General features: G+C 45.9%; 1 protein-coding gene across 2 annotated transcripts in view; it reads left to right on the top strand.

The window, feature by feature from the left end:
• The first annotated feature begins 623 nt into the window (after positions 1-623).
• CYTIP (cytohesin 1 interacting protein) overlaps positions 624-23,775 on the top strand; it is a 91,580-nt gene continuing 68,428 nt past the window's right edge. Inside the window, exons 1-5 of one of the 2 annotated variants that reach the window (XM_068097539.2) lie at positions 624-1,218; positions 1,443-1,495; positions 1,611-1,665; positions 15,682-15,784; positions 17,653-17,746. In XM_068097539.2, the coding sequence (XP_067953640.1) occupies positions 1,036-1,218; positions 1,443-1,495; positions 1,611-1,665; positions 15,682-15,784; positions 17,653-17,746 (488 nt within the window). In that variant the 5' untranslated portion in view covers positions 624-1,035. The remainder of the gene's footprint in view (positions 1,219-1,442; positions 1,496-1,610; positions 1,666-15,681; positions 15,785-17,652; positions 17,747-23,775) is intronic. The other variant, XM_068097540.2, reaches the window with a different exon arrangement.

The following is a 23,775-nucleotide window of genomic DNA, read 5'->3' as shown; positions in this document are numbered from 1 at the left end:
TCGCTCTCATACGAGCCTCGACTTGGTGTGCAAAATAATAAATAAATAATAAAAAAATATCGACAAACATATCGAGTATAGACAATGTGATAGACTGGGGACCTGCCTGCTGTTGGTGCATGTTAATGATGTCACCATTCGAATGGTGTTTTATGATGAAGAGGTAAATGTTGGTGGTGCAGGTACCCTGAACAAATGCCACATTCCTGTTCTGACTTCCAGGGTCATGGCATCAACAGGCAATTTGTGCTTCCAAAAATTATGCAACCAGAGAGCAGAACAAGTCCAGGATGCATTTGGTTCCAGTGGCATCTGGTGACAGTGGCATTTCCAGGAGGCATCAATATCGGTGACAACAGAGTGCAGACCAAACCTGGAATGAGAGGGCTGCCTCCCCCCTCCCCCACCCCCAATCAGCCTGAGTAAATGTTGGGGCGCATAAAAAAAAAAAAAAAACACACCCTGTGGATGCTGGCTGCATCCTTTCTGGGGGCACAAGCACAGCTGTGCCACTGATGCCGTGCCCCCCGTTTCCAATAAACTGGTAGTCATTTTGCCGACCTCAGAGGGATGCCAGGAGCTGTCAACCCAGCTGGTGTTTGTTTAACGGGAGACAAGGCCTTGAACTCAAGACGTTAAGTTGTTAAGGCAGCCATCTTACCGTTAGGCCAACAACATGAAGAGCTAAACCACATTTCGGATGAGCGCTTCTTAACGTGTTTTATTTGCAGTATTTAAACTTCCTGATGTAGCACGATTCGTTGTGGTCACCCTGTGACGAATTCGGAAAAAAAGAAGCAGCTCGGTGGGTGGAAATCGTACAAATTCGTCTTGTGGGGGGAAAAAGGAAACTGCTGTTGCTCAACAACCCAATCGGGAAAAGCATCTGAGCTTGTGCCCAGGCGAGCAAGCTCCAGGAACAGATAAGTTGGACAAAAGAGTTAAACTTTTCCTTTTACTCTCGTTTACAAACTTTCTTTGAATCTCGTTTACAAACTGGTTCGACGTGAAGTAGCGACGGATACTTTACCAACGATGACTTTGCACGAGAAGCGTGCCGGCGCAGCTTCTTGCGGAAACGACCCAGCGAGTCCACGCAGCAAGGTAATGGAAGAGGTCGTCGTGCGTGGATCCGAGCAGACCGACGAGGACGCCATGCGCCGCCTCAATGCCTTGACCACCACCCTGGGGACTCTGCCTCGCCAGCGGAAGCCCATGGTACGCGAGGGACCTTCGGCAATTATGGCAAACACGTTCGTGAAAAGTGTCGACGTTTGCTTATTGATTTAAATATGTAACTAAATAAATAGTAACAAAATATATAATTTATTTTTACATTTCCACGTGCGCACGTGTTGGCCTTTGGGCTGCTGGATCTTTTCAATTGGAGAAACTTTTAAACACCTTTCTTTGCATAACAGGGAATTGTATTTGTCCTGCAGGGAATTATTGAACGATGGAAAACTGCATATATTGCAGCAAGTGAGTATGAAACGTAAGTTTTTTTTTTTTTGGTTCATTGTAACTTTTTTGCCAAAACTTTTTTTTGGTGGGGTGGGGAAGTTATTTTTGGAAGGCTAAAAACACGCTTGAAAAAATTTCTCTTGCAGACGCGTCATCGTATTGGAGAAGGATCATGAAGAGTCCTTTGGATTTGAACTTCAGGTTTGTTTTAATCGATAACTCATATAATGACATCCCCAGGAACAAATCGATAGTTCAAGGGCAGTTCGATCCCACCTGATTGCTTTGTTACCAAGATGGCCTTGCAGGTGATTGCAATAAGGATTGAGTTCGTTACCATGCTCAAGTAATCAGATGCAGTAGCAGGTGTGTAGCTGACATCACTTTGTTGATTACAACTTTAAGATAGCTCTACTCGGTAGAAGATTGCAAAACTGACTAAAAGTAAGGTATATGATTGCAAATATAGATTTTTTTTTAGAATTATTTGAACTTTGTTGATTACAACTTTAAGATAGCTCTACTAGGTAGAGGATTGCAAAACTGACTACAAGTAAGGTATATTATTGCAGTTATAGATTTTATTTATTTATTATCTGACCATGTTCGAATCCACCACATGACAGTACGAACCAATACAAGTCATCATTGGAGTACTTCTCCAATCTCTAGGCAGAGCGATTTACAATTTGTTTATAGTTGGTATCGCAAGTTTGATGCTATTTGGAAGTTTTCCTGAAATGCAAAGCAATCTGCAGTGAATATTGCAGCAGTAAAACGCAGAAAAAGACTAAAAAGCAATTTTTTACTGTTCAAAGAATGTCTGTTGTATCCAGAGGTTTGCGGAGTACTGTATTTAAAAATACCAGTTCACCCTCTCACTATGAAAGCGGCAGGGGGAGTCATGGTATTATCCTTACTATTATTGCCAATTATTATTACTATGACTTATGTGAGTTCAGGTCATTGAAAAGATCAGACCGTGCCTCACCGTTCTAAATTCAATAGCAATACAATAAAGTTTACTTCCGTGACGGTGTAGAGGTGGCGGAAGCGGGGAAGCAATATTGAAAATCACAAAACCTCTAGGGGAGGGGTGATATTATAAGTATTAATATTGATTTGTCATAACTTTAATGCTATGCTGTTAATTTAAGTGTTGTTGTTACTTTGGTTATTAGAAGCAGCTTCGGAAAAACGCCACGATAAAGCTATCTTAACACGAATATACACCTCAACACGCAACACCCTTGGTGGGGAAAACACCTTGAGGGTGGAATGGAAGTTAATTTGCTATAACCCCCATTGTGTGACCCTGAGTCTCCCTGTCAAGTTTGGTTGAGATTGGATAAGAAACGGCTGAATGTATCATGGTCAAAAATCATCAGACAGACAGACACCAAATGGTGTATTTTAGTATGACAGAAATGGTAGAAATTGTCAAAAGCACAATATAACAAGAATCCTCAAGATTCCATCTTTTACACTTGTCGCCTGTTCTCAGCGATTCAATTGTACACCGCTCCTTTCCTATGCCATCTCCACGCACGCCGTAAGGTCATTGCCGGGCACTGAAGGGGGCCCGGAAATGACGCACGCTGAAAGGGAGTACTTAGTTTTCACTCTTGTTGTTAGTTTGTTTTCTTGTTGTACATCGCTCCTTTCCTATGCCATTTCCAGGCGCTGCATAACGTCATTGCCGGGCACTGAAGGGGGCTCGGCAATGACGCACGCTGAAAGGGAGTACCTAGTTTTCACTCTGTTTGTTTGTTTCCTTTCTTGTTTTCTTGTTTTCTTTCTTGTTTGTCCAAGCGATATCTCATTCATCCTTTGAGCAAGCAAGCTGAAATTTGGACAAAATAGTGAGTAAGTACTTTCTCAAAAACACTTTTTTTTGTTTTTTGATTAATCAATTAATTGATGAGTTACTTAATTATTATCGATTAATTAAGCACTTATATATTTCCTTTCTCTTCTGGGCATTATCTCAGGCACCTTTTGAGCTAGGAAGCTGATATTTGGACATGACAATGACCAAGTGATTTGGCTGTAAAGGGTATTTTTGATGAATTGATTGATCAATTAATCGATTAATTATTTAATTATTCATTTAATGACTTTTTTTTTTTTTTAAGTTACAGATTCGGATGAAATGGTGGTGGTTTATGTGTTATAAGCCAATTGATTAATTATTTAATATTTTATGATTATTATATATTTATTTTCATTATTAATCATTTATTTATTTTCTTTCTCATCTGGGCAATATCTCAGGCACCTTTTGAGCTAGGAAGCTGATATTTGGACATGACAATGACCAAGTGATTTGGCTGTAAAGGGTATTTTTTATTTATTGATTTTTTTCAATTGATCGATTAATTAATTATTTATTAAAAAATTAATTATTTAATTTTTTTATTGATGACTTATTTAATTAAATTTCTAAAAGTTACTTATTTGGATGAAGCACTAGTGGTTTAGGAATGCTATTAGCCAATTGATTAAAAAAATATTTTATGACAATCTTTTATTGATTTTAATTATGCAATTAATCAATCAATTATTGTGCACCTCTCCATCCAAATGCAGTCTCTATGAGCTGCACGGCGGTATTTCCAGGCGCCTGACGCCCACCGGCAATGCCCCGCTAGAGGATATTTAATTATTTGGCATGGGGGCGGTGTACTTTGAATGTATCTGTACTTGTTTTCTTCTTTCTTTCTTGTTTGTCCGGGTGATATGTCAGCCATGCTTTGAGCTATGAATCTGAAATTTGGGCACAATAGTGAGTAAGTACTTTGTCAAAAACGGTATTTTTTGTTTGCCATATCGGGATTCCCATATCGACATCATCCTGTGGAGCGCTGTTGGTTTACATATCGGCTCAATTCCCATATCGACCTCTCACCTCGTAACTCCTCGTCTAACAGCAAAACAGAGCAATATCCGGCCTGATGGTGAAGAAAGATCACATGACTTGCAAGTCATGTTTCTCTTTTTCTCTTGCTTTGCATTAACTTCCCAGTTTCTCTAAGGCATTGTTTTCCAGTTGAATCCTCAGGAGAATTATAAAGACAAATTGAGCGAGGTTTTTTGGAGCTTTCTAAAGGAATTCCTCGGTCTTAAGTACAATAACGCTTGGTTTTATTTTACAAAGTCATTTGCCTCGGATTGTTGTTGTCAAAATAAATTCTCTCCATGGCCCCAGATGACCTAGTTCATTGGAACATTTTAAACAGCTGTGTCATCTCTTCAAATCTGGTTTATTCCAAATCTTTAAAAGTTGCTTCATTCAGCTGCATCTTTCCTAATTTCAGACACATTTGTTAGTATTTATTCTGTATAAATATGAATGCAATGCTTAACAGCACTAAATAGTTTCATGTTTATTGGAGTATTAAAGTGGACAGATCTTTGTCAGCTTTTACATTTAGCCAAGTAACAACACAAAGGAGATCATATATAATTTTTGTATTGACCTGAATGTACTATTGATGTTTCTACGATCCTCTTTCTACAATTGATTAAAATAGGATTGTACATTGAAAAAAAGAAAAGACTCTCGATCTGTAGAAATCGTATATGCATACGTATTATATGTATATGCATACATACAAATCGTATATGCATACATACAAATCGTATATTATATATATATATATATATTGTTATGTTTGTGGGGGGTACTAATGACATACCTTAAGGCCAGATAGGATTGTATAGAGTAGTGTGCTCCGACTGTCATGAAGAAGAAGAAACACTCCCCCTAAGTAGGGAATCCGTTTGGCCATATGTCACGTAAGGTTGTATAATTGTCTCCATGAGAGGGGTGGAGCTATGTTAATTACATAGGATATAAGGGTAATTAATTCCCTGTATGTAAATTGCCTCTGTGGTGTTTCCCTTGTTCCTTATGACACACACCACACCAACCGTACACTCCACACCTATACTAAACAAACACCAAATAAAGTAACAGGAACCAGGACATTCAAATACCACTGACGCCACCAGCCGAGTCATCACAAGGGCCATGAGGCCCTGCCCCGAGAGGTGATGATTGGTCAGGGCGATGCACTGCCACAATGGATTCTTTGATTGGAGCATGCGTGGACATCATCAGATGATGTTTGAGACCGGGGAACAAAAAGGCTGAGGACTGCCATTTTCTCTCTCTCCGGGCTGGCCTTCATAGCGTGCAGTCACACTTTTTCTCTCTCTTGGTCCCGACATCAATAGCGAACGGTTGTATTTTATTGTTCCTTGCTTGGTTTTCGACGTTCGTGGCAGGCGGTCGCAGCTCATGGACTTTGACGCTCTTGGTTCGTGGCTGGGACACTCTGGGTGGATACATCCTTCTCCTGTCTCACCTCGGTGCTTTGTGGAGCGGACGATGAGGAAGGAACAAGGGCTTGCTCGCTTCACGTTCGGCGGCTGGGGTGAACGCAGCTACGCGCCAAGGCCTGTTTTCCAGAGCACGGACTTGGGGATCCATTAGGGCCAGCGGGGTTTGAGGGCCACTCAAAGCGGGTACACACAAACTACGCATTTATTTTCATTTATCTCTCCATGTGTCTGTTTCATGAGTCCGTATGGGGGCGCCCCAATTTAGGAATTAGTTTTACCGTGCCTTTATTGTTGCCTGCATTTATTTTCATTAAACCTGTTTATTTGTTGAATTTCAATTTCTTGTCTTGTCCCGGTATTTTGCTGGTGGTTCGGAAAACCCATTTGGCACCCGGGGATCCAGGTAAGCTTTGCTACCCTCCACCAAACCCTCATGCGTCTAAGCAAGATCCGCCATTGTTTGATTGAATGCCTCGGAGTGTAAAGCTCAATTGGCCATTCATCACCATGGGTATCTTAATCCCCCCGGGAACACGACAATATGTATATGCATGTATATGTATATGTATGTGTATGTGTATGTGTATGTGTATGTGTATATATATATATATATATATATATATATATATATATATATATATATATATATATATATATATATATTGTTACGGACGCGGTTTAGATGTTATTTTTGACCGAGCGGCGGTGTATTACCGCGACCTAACAGTTATTCCCCGACTAGACCCCGATTCCACCCAGACGTTGACCAAATCGCGCTATGCTAAATCAATGATAGAAAGGACACGACGACTGGGAAAGAGGAAACGACGCAAGGGGGTACAGTTCTCAAGACCTCCGGAGGAGGGTGTAATTACAGTGGTGGAGAAAAGGGGTAGATTACAAGGTAGTGAGGTAAAGACACAGAAGAGATAGGCACTTAATTACAGTCTTATCTTATCCCAGACAGACCACAGACAAACGGAACAAGGCTGACTTACACAGGGATTGATGGCAGGGAAGGACAGGTAGTTCGATAGCACAAGGTGCACCTTGGCTCGGGGACAGGATCAAGCACGGTCCAAGAGATGCAGGGAGGCCTCACAGCGCTCGGAGGTGGCGTCTTTCTTTCTCCAAGCTCAGCGCGCATCTGACGTCACCTCCCTCTTCCTGCGCATGCTCAGCGGGGAGTGACACGCCCTCGGCTGGTTGGCTCCGCCCCAGATGGGACCGGTCCGCTGCTTCCATTGGGTGCGGGGGTTACCGGGCTCCGCCCTTGACGAGGAGCTGACAGGGAGCCCCTATTTAGTAACCCCGCCGAGCACATGTTCGATGGCGGCTCGCTGGGAAGGCCTCATGCCCTCCCAACACCCCCTACCAACCAAGCCGGAGTGAGGACGCGCACTCCCTGTGCACGCCGCCGCCGTTGCTGTTGTTGTTGTTGTTGTTGTTGTTGTTGTTGCTGAACCGTGAGGAAGAGCTGCGGGGAGGTATTGGGAGGTCCTAAACTTCCTAACGGTGCCATACAATCACATTCTGGTGCAACGAAGGGTCAGAATTAATGGAAACGAGTCCTTAACTGACATAGACTAAGAATAACTAGCAAGATGTCCTATAGTTGTCTTACATGAGATGTGGTGAACCTGGGCACGACATTTAATGGGGGAAATAGGGGGAGGTCGGGACTACAGCGTGTTGTTTACAGAAAATGGGACTAGGGAATGGGGGATTGGGGATAGTTGGGAAGTATTGAAGAAATAGGGGAATATTTACAAGCGGATATGGATGGATGCAAATCCCATATCCGCAACAATATATATATATATATATATATATATATATATATATATATATATATATATATATATATACAGTCATGTGAAAAAGTAAGTGCACCCCATGTAAAGTTTTGCCTCTTTCAACATATTTCAACATACAGCTATTTGATCTTCATTTCAACAATATTGATAGATAAAGGTGATATAATATAACAAATATCATGAAACATTTACATTTTGTCGTCCATTGTATAATTTAAATAAATATAAATGCAAATTTCGCATGTGGAAATAGTAAGTACCATTCGGTGCAACAGTCACCAGTTCATAATCATCATACACCCAAAAACAATAACTGGTGGTGGTCTTCTTCTTCGGCTCCCTCTGCTGGCCATTGTTCTTATTGATGTCGTCTTTCAATTCTTTTCTTCTTGCTGGCGGCCTATTTGGACATAAAAAAAGGAAATGCACAAAGCATGTCCATTTTTATTTAGGGCCGCAAGGGCCAACTAAGGGTGGTCCACCTGTTTGGCATTGGTGCCACCTTTCCGAGGTCCGCAAGCAAGATCCTGGGCCATCGTGGCCGGTTCCAGCAGAGGTGCCAGGCCCCAAAACGTGGGGTCCATAAAGTGGTGCTTCGCCGCAGAACGGCGGTCCATAAGTGGTGCATCAATGCAATGCATGCTGGTTGCGGGAGTTCTGGCACACAATGGCGGACTCCCGCAAGCTCCCCTCGGTGCCCAGAGAGCACAGTCCTTGGGTGGGAGACAGGGGAACAGAAGACAGGTGAGCGAGGGGTAAGGTCACAAGGGTACACATCAAAACAGGTAATGCAGAACGAGGTGCGTACGGAGAGCGAAGTGAGAAAGCTCGTCCCTACCGTACGCCCCCCACAGGTGACCTGCACTACCCCCCCTTGCCCCTTCCCGTATTTACAAAACCTACACATTTACAAATTCGTCACTACTGTCACGTCTTCCCTATATTTCCCCTATACCAAATTCGTCACCACAATCCCTATTTCTAACCAAATTTGCCATCACCCAATTCATCATCAATCCTCATAAGGAGGGAGAGATGGAACAACAAAGCACAATGTCTCACCCACGTCATGATGCCTCTCACAATCCAAACATTTGCCCAAAAAAAATAATCAAAACAACCATGGCATGGTGTGGAGTCCTGTCACCTCAGGTGAGTGGATGTAGATGGTGCAAGGAGATTTCAATCCTAACTATCCTCTAAATGACGTTAATACACTTTACACTACCGAGGGTCTTTCCCTGCCAAACCATTGGCCATCTTGCACTCTATGCGGTTTTAAGAACCAAATTCCCATTGACCAAACTGTGGTGCTTCATCAATTTGGGGTCTCACTCCCCCGATTCAACTCCCTATGCCTTTGCACAATTTCAGGACTGGGTCGTGTGGCTCTCCCAGCAGGTCTACCACATGCACACCTCCACCACTGTAGTTGCCTGCGAGCTTACCTGCTCCTTAACCTAACCTATCTAACTGGGGAAGGCCCTCCTTGGCGCTTACCCCACTCGGTGCCCTCTCTGGCACTGGGCTACCCGGGTCCGTCCTCCGGATCCTTGGGCCCCATCCACAACAACTCTACCGGCTCCCATATCCCACCTGCGGCCTCACCTGGCCGACATCCCAACGGTGGCGGAGTGTCCATTCAACTACACACACTAACAGGCCACACGCCCAGCCATTTCCACGTCACTAATGCACCCATCCAAACACCATTCTTCCACACGCACCTCAGATGCCAATATCCAACCACAATTTACCTACTCCCTCTACCTAACTCTTAAACTACCCTCCCCGGGTATTCGTGATGGGGTCTATCCTCCCCATACACACCTTCGCACCATTCACTCCACTCCACAGTTTTCACCATACTCACTCCACACCATCCATTCCATACTCCATGTATACCAGACCATTTATTCCATACAACCATTCTCCATTCACCTGTATTTGCACACCTGTGCCATCACTCTTGGTGCTACCTGCACCCTCCTTCCTCCCAGGACCATTTGGTCAACACAACACACAATCACCATTACTCACTCATACACTGCTCCATACCCTGTTCACTTGCACACCTGTGCAATCACACCTGGTACCTCCTGCACCCTCCTTCCTCCAGGACCATTCATTCAATACAATGCACAATCAATTATTCCTCATACGCTGCTTCATACACTTCCACGCTCAATACAACTCACAATTACCTTTTCACAATACACTTCCGAATACACTTTCAATTCTCAAACAAACACACAGCATCATCTGATCTACCTGGTGCCCTGCTAAAACTCGCGCTTCCCCGTCTTCCCTTTAAACTATTGCGCTCCCTCGTTATTATAATCCAGCTACCCTCTCTATGTCCCCGACTACCTGTCCAATGTCGCTACTTAAATCTCCAGTTACCTATGGTCATCTTCTCCAGATCCCTACACATTATCCTAACCCTCCTGGGCTAGTTTTCACTGCCAAACCCCATAAAACTATAGCTTCTTTGCCCCCGTTGTGAGAGATGGCAGAGTTGCCATCCCACCACATCGGGCATGTTTCACTATCAATTTTGCCATCCCATCACATCGGGTATCTCCCACTATCAATTTTTGCCATCCACAAATTTCCTATCCCTACCAAATGTCCTTTAACTGGAGCCTCGGTGCGTCTTTACATGCTCAGAACTTGGCTTCGCCAAGTCGAGCAATGAATGCGGGTGGTTCGTTGCCGGCGGTTGGACCCGTCCGGCATTCGGTGCAGGGAAGGGGGTTCGCTCAGGCCGAGATCCCAAGGTCCACTTCGGCGCGGAGCCTTTCGGTCTCCCGCCTGATGACCCGATCTCGCCCTGCCAGAACGCCGCAACCAAAAGGGGTCGCCGTCCCGACCCTTCTTACCTTTCCTTGCACCGGGCTGCCCGCTCCGCTGAGCGGAGCACGGACGCGACCATTCAGAGCGCGGCCTGGCGTGGATCCCGCTCGGCGGTTCTTTCGAAACCGCCGTGGTTACGATCCCCGCTGGTTCCCGCTGCACACAAAGCCCGGCACGAACTGCGGGCTCGCTTCGGCTAACCATCGATCTAACTGCTAACCTGGTTAACGTCGATGCTTCACCTGCAGGTTCACACGCATACGCGACCCCTTTCACACTCACCGAGCTCGGCGCTCCAACGCCGCCCGTACACCCCGCGTACTTCGTTATTGCACTTGTTCTTGTTCCGGTCACAGACTTTGTCACACACCTGACCACCGCACACCTTAGCACACACTCGTTGTTCGCACACCTCACCAACACACCTCTTCGCGCCCACTCCTCGGTCACATCCTCTGTGACAACCACGGGTGTGCTCTCCTCCGCACACCCAATCACGTGCTCCACTACCAACTCAAGCGTGCATTCCCACACGCGACTGACCATTCCAGGTGTGCATCCTTTCATTCCAGGTGTACATCCTTCCATTCCAGGTGGACATCCTCTCTCACCTGCCACAACCAACTCGTGCTCCGTGTCACTCTCACTACTCTCACCACCACACTCGGTCGCGCCTTCACCCTTACTCTCGACCGCACACTCTTTTATCATGCACCCCTCCGTTACACACCTTTTTCATGCATCCTCTTGTGAACACTCTTCTGTTACGTCCTCCGTAACACTCACCACAGGTGTGCACTCTTTCGTTACATCCTCTGTAACACTCCCCACTATGCACTTCCATGTGCCCCCCCCGCACCTGCGCTACGACCAACTCACTCTCGACAGCATACTCACTCCTCGGCGCGCACTTTTTCCTCACACACCCCATAGTCGGACATCCTCGCACACCTCCTCCTTCACACTCTGTACCTGTCGCACACCTTACCAGCGGCCTCTCACGAACACCCAGGTTTAAATCAACACCCAAGCCGACTGAATCTCCCCTCACTCCATATACATTTCCGAGTATATCGCCACTCACCTTGGCACCTCGTCTCCGCTTCTCCTCCGTCACCTGCAAACTCTTTATTTGGTTAGTGAGCAGATATTCATGATTTGAAGACAGACCTTGTACCAATTCCATTACTTCCTCCTTTATCTCCCTCTTAGTTTCCCTCCGTCTCTTCTTAATTTCACTCACCTCCTCTTCCACATCCTCTAACTTTTGCTTCACCTCTTTCATTTCCCGGTGCGCCCCCTCAATTTCGTCCTCTAAGGCCACCTTGATAGTTTCTATGTGCGTCATCACCTCCCGTTCTTTCGTCTCCATTACTTCTGTTGCCTCGTCCAACCTCTTTGTCAACCCCTCATGTACCATCCGACATTCCCTCTTTGTCGCTATGAGTTCCTTTTTTATCTCCTTCTGCATCGCCTTTAACCCCCCGATTACCGCAGTGTTCTTCTCCACCTGCTCCACTAATTCCTTTTGTCCCACTGTCAGCTGCTCTACTCCCCTCGTTAGATCTTGTATGCCCCCCTGTAACCTAGCCGTATTATTCCTCACCTCTTTCTCCATACGCTCCTCACCTTGCTTTACCTCCTCGCGTACCCCCGCGAACTCCTCGCTCACACCCCGTCTGATCTTCTCCCCCATTTCTCCCATCTCTTTGGTAGATGCTGCCCTCATCTGTTCCAAATCATTCCTCTGGGCATCCAATTTAGTTTCTAACCCGATTTTCACCTCCTCTATCTTATCTCCCATCTGTTGGATTTCCCGGGCAGATTGCTCCCCTATTTCCCTCAATTTGCCTTCCATTGTGTTTTCTAACCCCCCTAACCCATTCTTCACCCCTTACATCTGGTTCTCCTGGGCAGCCATTCTATTTTCCAACCCCGTTAACCCCTCTTTCATTTCCCCGATTTGGTTACCCACATCATTCAGTTGGCCCCCCAATTTACCTGCTAGCCCTTCCAACCTGTTGTCTATCCCCTCGAATTTATTGTCTAGCCCCTCAAATTTGTTGTCTAACCCTTCAAATTTATTGTCTAACCCCTCAAATTTAGCTTCTAGCCCCCCAATTTGGCTTCCCATAGTATTGGGAAGCCTCTCAATACTCTATGGGAACCCTTCCCATAGCTTCTCAATTGCTCACTGGTACCCCTTGCTTCGTCCCTCATTCTGCTTTCCATCCCTTCAATTTGGTTTCCCATGTGCTGCCCCATTCGATTTTCTAATTGCTCACCCTGAGCCCTCGTCTCTTCTTTTTGGGTGTCTAATTTGGCCATTATTTGCATCATAAATACTCTCATGTACTCCGGCATCTCGGGCTCGGCTGCCGCGACCACGTGCAAAGCGCCGCCATTTTGTGCACCTGATACCCCTGCAACCACATCTTGATTGCTCTCCTCCTCTCTCTCCCCCATATACATTTCCCTGGGGTCCTGGGTCGATTCTACCCCCTCTAACTCCCCAACCGGCATCCGATCACCTTGACCATCCATGGCACGATTTTAAATTTAAGATGTTAAATAAAATTGTGGGCCACTCGTAATTTGAGCGCGCTAAGCATGCTTCAGGTCCGGATCTCGCTCCCGACACCAAATGTTGCTGATCTCTACATCGGCCTTCTTCCCCTTAAGAAGGGGGGATTAGTCCCCTTGTTCGTGACTGACCGACGTGAGTCCTGACGCTGCACAGCTCCCTCCGGAGAGGCAGAAGCGCAACCCCGTTCGCGACCGCGGACAGATGGTAATTGCCGAGCGGTTTAGTAACCGTGGCACAAACTATTAACAAGGACTGACCCGATCCTTAACGTTGGCCAAATCGTGCCACAGGTATTCAATGAGGGAAATCACTAAAGCGACCGAATGTGAAGAAGAAGAACGTAGGAAGAACAAATATGATTTATTACCACTATTTATACACTCAAAAGTAACCAAGGAGGAAGAAGGATAAGAAAATAAATGGAAGGAGAAGAAGACACAGTGCACACTAGCTTATTTAAACAGGCTTAACTTATACCCAGGGACAACATGAAAGACAGACGACAATCACACTTACACAGGGGATGATGACAGGAATGGCAGTAGGTGGATGGCTGGAGGGAGAGGAAGGTTCAGCTCGGACCGGAGCACGGTCGGGCTGGGAGGGAGCAGCCGCCGCCCTGGTCTTGATCGGTCTCGCTGGTGTAACTGCCGTCGAAGCCAAAAGCTGCTGTGGTTAAAGCTGCTGTGTGCTGGTGCGTCGCGTGCTCTCCAAGGACTTCGTTCGTGCGTCGCGTGCTCTCCCAGGGCTCATCTCTCGTATCTCATCTCAGGTGGGGGCGTCCCGCCGTTATATTGACCACAATATTGACCACCAAATCGGTGGAGGCGGTTATATTGACCACACCCCCGAACCTTCGCGAACCTCCCCGATCGTTCTTTCCGCCCTCTCAAGCCAAACCCCCGAGCCTTGGTTGGTCGCTCGAGCTCTCCTGGCTCCACCCTTTGATGACGAGGTGGAGACACGCCTTTCTTCTCCGCCCCGACCACGTGCTCAATGGAGGCAAATGCAGCCAACCGCCCAATGCAGTTGGCAATAGTGATGCCACAAACCCCATCCAAAGTTACTGGCACTTTGAAGATGCCATGGGGGCGTCGGAGGGACCTATCTTATTTAATTGATGCAACGCAATGAATTAGTGGACCACAGAGCCTTATACTGACATATATTAAGGACATAACTACCGAGGGGAAATCTATGATTTGCTACGTGTGTGCGATGGATTAACTAAGGGGCGACCTTTGACCTTGATACTACAGAGGGTGATATTTACAACAAGTTTTACATCAAATTACACACACAATTCCCAAATCCTCAACAATATATATATATATATATATATATATATATATATATATATATATATATATATATATATATATATTGTATGAGAAAAAGTACACGTCTCCAGTGATGGGAGGAGTTTATTTTGATCTATCCATTAAAATTATTTCATGCACATAAAAGAGAAAAATTGTGTTGCACTTTTAGTTTTACTGAAGAGCCAAAACTCTAAGCTACTTCTTCCAACCAGCGCACAATGGTGTTGCAACACTGTGAGGTTGAGGTTGGATTTGTTTAAAAACATAAAATATAGGGCAAAATATCCTGTTTGTGAAATAAAATTTGGCATCAACATTATTCATGCTTGTTCTCCCATCATTTCAAAAGTGAATGTTGAGCACAGGAGGCGGCCGCCATAAACAAGAGACAACATTTGGCCAATCAAGCCTGCACAGTGGTTGCCAACCTATGAGTCTTTGTTTATTTTTAAATATACAGAATCTAGTTTTGTGGAAGAGCTAGAACTGTGAATGGATCAGGATGCAACAGGAGAGGAGTAGTAAAAAAGGTGGGAGGGGGGAAGGACACCAACAGCAGAATTGAGGAAGAAAAGGATAAAATAATAATTAAAAAAGAAAAGAGGGAGACTTGGACAAAAAAATGGAGTGAGACTCCCCCAACATCTCTTCCCACTCATCCTCCTCTCTCTTCCTGCTTCCTCTTCTCCCCTCCATCCCTTCCCCACCCCTCTCTCTTTCTCTTCTCCCCTCTCCCTCCCTCTCTTTCCCTCCACCACCCCTGTCTCTCCCTCTTCCTACAATGCCCCGCTATGAGGCATTGTAGGAAGTGCGACTCTCTTCCTGTTCCTCCACTAACTTTCTCCCCTTCTTCCTCCCCCTTTCTCCCCCTCTCCCTCCCCCACCCTTCTCTGTTCCTCTCCCTCCAATCCCCCCCTCTTTTCCTCTCTCTCTCCTTCCCCTCTCTCTCCTTCTCCCTCCCCTGCCTCTCTCCCTTCCTCTCCCGAACCTCCTTGACTCAGAGCGAAGGCTCTAACGATCTAACCTTTAACAAATGACGTCATCGAGTCCACAAAATATTAAATTTAAGTTTAGTTTGGCCCTCTCAAAAGTTTAGTATTAAAAGACATTTGATATTTGGATTGGGGTGGTGTGGGAGGGAGAGGGGACCCTAACCACTTGGGCATGTTTCCCATTTATCTCGGCCATCTGTGAAGGTTAGCAGACAATATTATGCAAATTCTCAAAGTTGCTTTATTAATTGTTCATTGGTATGTTAATGTTGAACCTTCACATGATGTCTTTTCAGACTTGCAGGCAACTCAAAGATGCTTCTGTCCACATGGAAATGTATTCCTACGTTTCTTCCATTCGGGAAAATTCATCGGCTGCAAAGGCGGCATTGAAAAGAGGTACCACTGTCATCCGTAATTTAACCGTAGTCTGTGTCTCGTGTATTTGAACCATTGTTCATGTTGTATGGATGTTACGGATATTCAATCGACAAACGATCGTTTTTGCCCTTCGTACCTGAGCCTTTTCCACATGGTCATGCTCCCTCCCAGGTAATGCAGGAATACCGAATCACCTCTGCCAGCTAAGGTGGATGGAGGCTGTTTTCAGTCCTGTCTGTCTGTTTGTCTGACGTTTGTTTGTCTGTGAGAAGGATATCTCAAAGTTGTGATGGATTCAGCCGAAATTTGGTGGACAGTTTGGGTTTGTGACAAGGCTGAAATTGATTCGATTTTGGTGAAGATTCGGATCCGGATACTAGAATTTTTAAAGTGATTCTTCACCATTAAGTGATGGGGCTAAAAACAATATATACTGTAACAGGATATTACAAAAATTTGTGTAAGAGTTATGAGAAAACGAGGTGGATGAGTTATTTAGGTGACAAGAACAAGCTGATTTGATTTGGGTTCACGTACAGATCCAGATTCGGCCTATCAGTAGGATACAAACTACAAAGCGAAACTGTTCTGCCTGGCAGAGGTACGTGCTCGACATAGTACCATTGTAGTTGAAGAGTTGATATCAACAGGAATTGGGGCAAAGGACAAGCAGATTTTGGTAAACTTTTAGAAAGGTGCCATCTACCAAATACCTATGCAATTATGGCAGAAATTGTGACCCCTCCCCCTCTCCTCGCTGCACGAGTCCCATCATTATCGCCATTAATCACCCAAACCCTAATCCCTCCCCTCCACCAACTCTTCCCCTATATAAAGTGTAATGTGGAGTTTTGTCTCGGTTCAATACCACACTTCCAGAGTGTTTTGACAAAATGGGACCAAAAAAGTATGTTTCTAATAACAAAACGGAATGCAAGGTAGAGAGAGGTAGGTAATTTGGGGGAAATTCTTCATAAATTTTGGGGGGAATTTATTTTAGAAATCCTGATGAGATAATTAACTGCGAGTCTATTATGCACATTTTATTCAGTTTATATACAACAGAAACTACTACTACTACTACTACTACTACTACTACTACTACTACTACTACTACTTCTCCTTCTTCTGCTGCTTCTTCTTCTTCTTCAACAACCCCATTCAATTATTACAATCTTCTTGTTGGGTGAGCTGACTTAGGTTTTTGACAAATTACAAAGCCTGCTGGCCAGGCCTGACCTTCCACTGATGGAGGCGGGATTTGGAATTTGTTCAAGGTGCTGGTGATAAAAGTCATCAGGAAGGACACAATGCGGGCGTCTTTAATGACCACCATATAATGCTAGTTGATGGGACAACCAGCTTATCGTCTATTTGAGGGACGGCACACTTTATGATGCCACATCCTGTCTACAGTGCCAACCCTAAGTGCCAAGTGTCTACAGTACCGGAAGTGAGCTTCTTCTGCACCATCATGTGACTTGTTTATATCAGAGAAAAAGTGACACGGATCCTCAACATATTTACTCGAGTGCCATATCTAGAGATGGCTTTTAACTTTGATAATATGGACAGTATTTGAGATGGTTAGAGATTTCCTATGTCAGTATCTTGACGAGTTTGGAATCACCTGTAAGAAGAAAAGTTTTCTGCACAAAGTATTCACAAACTCATTTTGTGTACTTAGTGTTTCTTTATCAGCGGTGTACAACTTATGAACTGTTGTTTTCTGTCTGTTTTCTTTTTTTCCCCACCTGTTTTATCCTATGTCCCACTTGTCTGTCCACACTTTTCAAACTCGATTTAATTTTTGTCCAAAGTATTTTTTTATTTATTCCAGTTGGCCCCAGTTTGGCTTCATAAGATAACTGCATTCTGTGCTTTAGGTGAGAGAATCGTCAAAGTCAACGATGAGGACGTGAAGCACTCAAACCACAAGGAAATTGTCGAAATGGTTCGTTCATCTGGAGATTCAGTCTGGTATGTTAAGTGTTGTGCTTTCATGTTTTAAAATTAACACAACACTCGGCATGACACAAATATTCCAGCATCATTGTAATACTAAACTCTTTTGGAGATGCTATCAAAACTCGAGGCGGCTGCAAAGACTGCCGTTTGGAGAATAAGTAATTATAGGTTACTAAAGTAATTATATTATAATTACTTTAGTAACCTATAATTACTTATTCTTATAATTTACAAGTAAAAACTAAAGCCTTTTCAGTGTGAACCAATCTTTGGAACAACGTTAACATCCATCAGTGTAAGATTTTGATTTAGCATGGGTGGCAACATTGGTTGGGAATGGTTTGTTAAATTGTAGTCTCGTAGACAGTTTTTTTTGGCTAACTTTGCACTGGAAGTCCCACATTGTTGTTCTTTTCTTGATCTGGGATTTATAGACCGTGTAGAAAATGAAACAGTGGTGCCCAGATGGCACCTTTGAGAATTTTGTGAAAATGGCATGTTGCCATGACAACCATAGCCACAACTCCAGAATTATATTTACACGAGCAAATGGAATAAATCTGGTCCTACAAATGATATCTCGATACCACTGTATATACTATACACATTATCTCATACATATATATATATACATATATATATATATATATATATATATATATATATATATATATATATATATATATATATATATATATATATATATATATATATATATATATATATATATTGTTACTGATCGCGGTTTAGGATGTTGTTTGCCGAGCGAAGGCTCCGCGACCGAACAGTTGTTCCCCGATTCACCCAGAACTTTGGCCGTATCGCACCGCAGCTGCCCAATCTGGAAAAGACTAAAACGACGAAATGCAAAGAGGAAAAGGAATAAGACGAGAAGACGGACAGAAGAGTAATTGGATTTATTATACACACAAGCAAAAAGACAGCAGTCACGTTTATTTACAACACATAAGACGCAGGTGACACAGTGCAAATACTAGCTTATACAGACTTAATTAAATACCCAGGGACAAGACACACAGAACAAACTCACGTACACAAGAAGGGTGGCAAGGCAGGAGGTGGATGGCTGGAGGGAGAGGAAGGTCCAAGGGGGTCCTGCAGCACGATCGGCGCGTTTAGCAGCCGCCGTTCCTTCGCGGCCCTGCTCAAAACCGCCGTCCAGGCCCCAAGCGGCTGTTGGGTGTTGTTGCTGCTGTGGCCGCCACTTGCTTTGCCAGGACTCGTCTGACTCGTCTGGTCCAAACCCTCAACTCAACAACACTCTTGCACGTCTCCCTGTCCAACCACTCTTTCTCTCTTGGTCCAACCACTCTTTCTCTTTCTTGGTCCAACCACTCTTTCTCTTTCTTGGTCCACTCACTCCTCACCACCGACCGACCCCACGCTTCTTGCGCGCGCGCCTTTATAGCGCCTCCGGCGATCAAGCCGCCGGCCTTCAGGACACGCCCATCGGTGTGCTCACCTCGGCCCTGGTTGGTCATGCTACCCTCTGGCTCCGCCCTTGATGACGACGGGCGGGCACACCCCTCTTCCCCGACCCGAGCACATGTTCAATGGTGGTTTTGGAGGGGATGTAATTGGCAATCGAGGCTTGGCAATGACGAAAGGGGATGTGAAAGGAAATGGAGATTTTGGGGATGGGAATGAAAGGGGATCTATTCTCTTTCACTGGTGCAATGGAGTACTTCAATTAATGGGAGACACAGCCTTACCCTAAAACACAGAATAAGATATAACTATCGAACAGGGGTATTCTATTATTGGCTGATGTGTATGCTTGTGGACTAATTATGGGATGCCCTTTCACCTTTACACAGCTCCGGAGGCAGGGCGCAGAATAAACAATAATAATAATAATAAAGCACACAATCAAAAAAATACAGTCCTCATATCCGCAACACTGCACCCTCCTCCTCTTAGGCATGGCCCAGGCCTACAACTTTTATTTAGTGTGACACGTAGGTGTAGTTCCCTCTACTTTTAACCTGACCCTGAGTGCGACAGTTTTAAAAACATAAATAAATGTGTCCCGCTGCTCCATTGCACCCTGCCTAACAGACTTACGCCCACAGTTAACTGAATTGCGGAATGGTCTTCAAACTATACACTGACGGTGGGGAGCATTATTTACAATGACGCTATTTTTATTTACAAAACTAACCCAGGACCTGTGATTGTTCTTTCTGGGGGGGAGACAGTCTGCTCTGCATCAATGCACCATGAACGCACCCAAAAACGCACCAATACACACCCAAGCACCAATCGGTGCAGTCACCATTGTTCATCAATGTTCAATCAAAATAAAATCAACAACCCCTAACCCTGCAGGTGATCTCTTGCTCTTCGGCTCCCTCTGCTGGTTATTATTATTTGTTCTTCCAGATGTTGTCATTCTTTCATTTTCTTACTGGCGGCCTATTTGAACTGAAAAATGCACCCAATGTGTCCTTTTTATTTGATTTTATTTATGGCCCACAGGGCCGACTAGTGTGGTTCACCTGTGGGGCATCGGTGCCCTGTGGCCAAGGTCCGCCAGCAAGATTTCGGGCCCTCATGGCCGGTTCCAGCAGAGGGGCCATGCCCCAACCCATGGGGTCCATAAGTGGTGCTCGGCCACAGACATGTGGTCCATAATGTGGTGCATCGATGCAGACAGCTGGTTCTGGGAATTCCGGGCGCACAATGGAGGACTCACGCACGCTCCCCTCGGCACCCAATGGCGCACAGGTCATGTGGGAGACAAAAGAGACAATTGAGCGAGGGGTAAGGTCACAAGGGTACACATCAATAAGGCAATGCAAGGCGAAATGCGTACGGAGGGCGAAGTGAGAAAGCTCGTCCCTACCGTACGTCACCCCCCTGTCACCTACACTACCCTTGCCCTTACCCCATATTTACAAAATCTACCCATTTACAAATTCGTCACTACTGTCACGTCTTCCCCATATTTCCTCTATACCAAATTCGTCACCACAATCCCTCTATCCAAAATTTGCCATCACCCAATTCGTCATCAATCCTCATAAGGAGGAAGAGATGGAACATCAAAGCACAATGTCACACCCACGTCATGATGCGTCTCACATTCCAAACATCTGCACAATAAAATAATCAAAACATGGCATGGTGTGGAGTACCTGTCTCCTCAGGTGAGTGGATGCAGATGGTGCGAGGAGACTTCATCCTAACTACTTTCTAAATGACATTAACACACTTTACACTACCCGGGGTCTTTCCCCGCCAATCCATTGGCCAACTTACACTATGGGTTCTAAAAACCAATCCCCATTGACCAAACTGTGGTGCTTCTCAATTTGGGGTCTCACTCCCCCGATTCATCTCCCGGTGCCCTTGCACAATTTCTGGGCTGTGACGTGTAGCTCTCCCAGCAGGTCTACCCACCTGCACACCTCCACCACTGTAGTTGCCACCCGAGCTTACCTAGCTCCTCACCCTAACCTAACTAACTGGGGAAGGCCCCTCCTGGCTCTGTCACCCCTTGGTGCCCTCTGGCACTGGGCTACCCGGGTCCGTCCTCCGGATCCTCGGGCCCCATCCACAACAACTACCGGCTCCCAGAGCCCACCTGAGGCCTCACCTGGCCGACATCCTCACAGTGGTGGAGTGCCCAAACCAACTACACACACTAACAGGCTACACGCCCAGCCATTTCCACAACACTAATGCACCCATCCATAGTCCATTCTTTCACCCGCACCACAGATGCCAATATCCAACCACAATTTACCTGTACCCTCTACCTAACACTTACACTATCCGCCCCGGGTATCCGTGATGGGGGTCCACCCTTCCCCCATTCACACCTTCGCACCATCCACTCCACTCCACAATTTCCACCATACTCACTCCACGACCATCCATTCCAATACTCCATACCATTTATTCCATACACCTGTCCTCCATTCACCTGTCGTTGCACACCTGTGCAATCATACCTGGTGCCACCTGCACCCTCCTCCTCTTCCTAGACCATTTGGTCAGCACAATACACAATCACCTTCACTCACTCATACACTGCTCCATACACCTGTTCAGTTGCACACCTGTGCAATCACACCTGTTCAATCCTCACACACACACGGCATCATCTCAGCTAACTACTCCCCTCTGAAACTTGCGCTTCCCAGTCGTCCCTTTAAACTATTGCGCTCCCTCGTCATTATAATCCACACTAATCTACCTGCGTCCCCACTACAGGTATCCTTGTCATTAACTAATCCTAGCGTCACCTAATGTCATCTTCTAGGTCCCTACACACGATATCCTAACCCACCCGGGCTAGTTTTCACTGCCATCAACCCCATAATCCTAATGCTCCTTTGCCCCCGCGTCTGTGAGGGATGGTGGATTTGCCATCCCACCACATCGGGGAGGTCCTACTATCAATTTCGCTCGTCCAAATCCAACAAATCAAAAATTTGTCATTTACTGCTAATCACCGTACCATCATCAAATTTTGCTTTTTTCTAATTTCGGGGCCAAAACACTATCCTCATCACCCGTCTACTTATTAGATCCTCTCGGTGCGCCAATTCCCTTCTAAAGCTCGGCTTCGTACAGCCGAGCAATGAATGCGGGTTGTTTTGTGCCAGCGGCTGGATACGTCCCGCATTCGGGGCAGGGACGGGGGCTTACCCGGGCCGAGATCCCAAGCACCACCTCGGCGTGGAGCCATACAATGTCCCGATCTCGACCTGCCGGCACGTCTCAACAAAAAGTGGTCGCCATGACGACCCTTCCTATCGGGCTGCTCGCTCCGCCTAGTGGAGCACGGACGCGGCCGTTCAAAGCGAGGCCCAGCGTGGATCGCGTACGGCGGTCCTTTCGAACCCGCCGTGGCTCGGATCCCCGCTGGTTCTCGCGGCACGCGAAGCCCGGCACGCACAGAGGGCCCGATTCGGCTAAAAGTCGCTCTAACCGCTAACCCGGTTACCGTCGATGCCTCACCTGCATGCTTACACGCATACGCTACCCCTTTCTTGCTCATACCTCCAGCTGTTCCCATGCTCCTCGTACCTTTCCTTACACACCTCGGTACACTCATTCCACTCACAGCCTTGGTCACACACCTGACCCCCGAACACTTTGGCACACATTCGTTGTTCGCACACCTCACCAACACACCTCGTCGCGCCCCTTCCTCGGTCACCTCCTCTGTGACAATCACAGGTGTGCTTTCACTCGCACACCCAACCACGTGCCTCATGACCAAGTCAAGTGTGCATTCCCACACATGCTCTACCATTCCAGGTGTGCATCCCTCCATTCCAGGTGTACATCCTCGCTCACCTGTCACAACCAACTCACGCTCCGTGTCACTCTCACTACTCTCACCTCCACTCTCGGTCGCGCACTCACCCTTACTCTCGACAGCGCACTCACCCTTACTCTCGACAGCGCACTCTTTCCTCATGCACCTGTCCGTTACACACCTTTCTCACGCACACTCTTGCGCACACTCTTTCGTTACTTCCTCCGTAACACTTACCACACCACGCTTCCATGTACCCCCTCGCACACGCGCTTCGACCAACTCACTCTTGACGGCACACTCACTCCTCGGCGTGCACTTTTTCCTCACACACCCCATGGTCGGACATTCTTGCACACCTCTTTTTTCGCACACCTGACCTGTCACACACTTCACCAACAGCCTCTCACGAACACCCGGATCCAAACCAATCCCCAAGCCGACTGAAGCTTTCCTCACATCATATACATTGCCACTCACCTCCGTACCTCGTCTCCGCACCTCTTTTGCCACCTGCAAACTCTTTATTTGGTTAGTGAGCAGCACATCATGAGTTGAGCACCGACCTTGTACCAATTCCATTACCTCCTCCTTTATTTCTCTCTTAGTTTCTGTCCGTCTCTTCTTAATTTCACTCACCTCTTCTTCCACTTCCTCTAATTTTTGCTTCACCTCTTTTATTTCCCGGTGCGTCTCCTCAAGTTCGTCCTCCAAGGCTACCGTGACCGTCTCTATGTGCATCCTCACC

This window comes from Myxine glutinosa, chromosome 7 (assembly GCF_964187855.1).
Source record: "Myxine glutinosa chromosome 7, kmMyxGlut1.1, whole genome shotgun sequence".
Lineage (NCBI taxonomy): Eukaryota > Metazoa > Chordata > Myxini > Myxiniformes > Myxinidae > Myxine > Myxine glutinosa.
The sequence above is the reverse complement of the archived record's forward strand: the minus strand, read 5'-3'. Positions and strand labels throughout refer to the sequence as shown.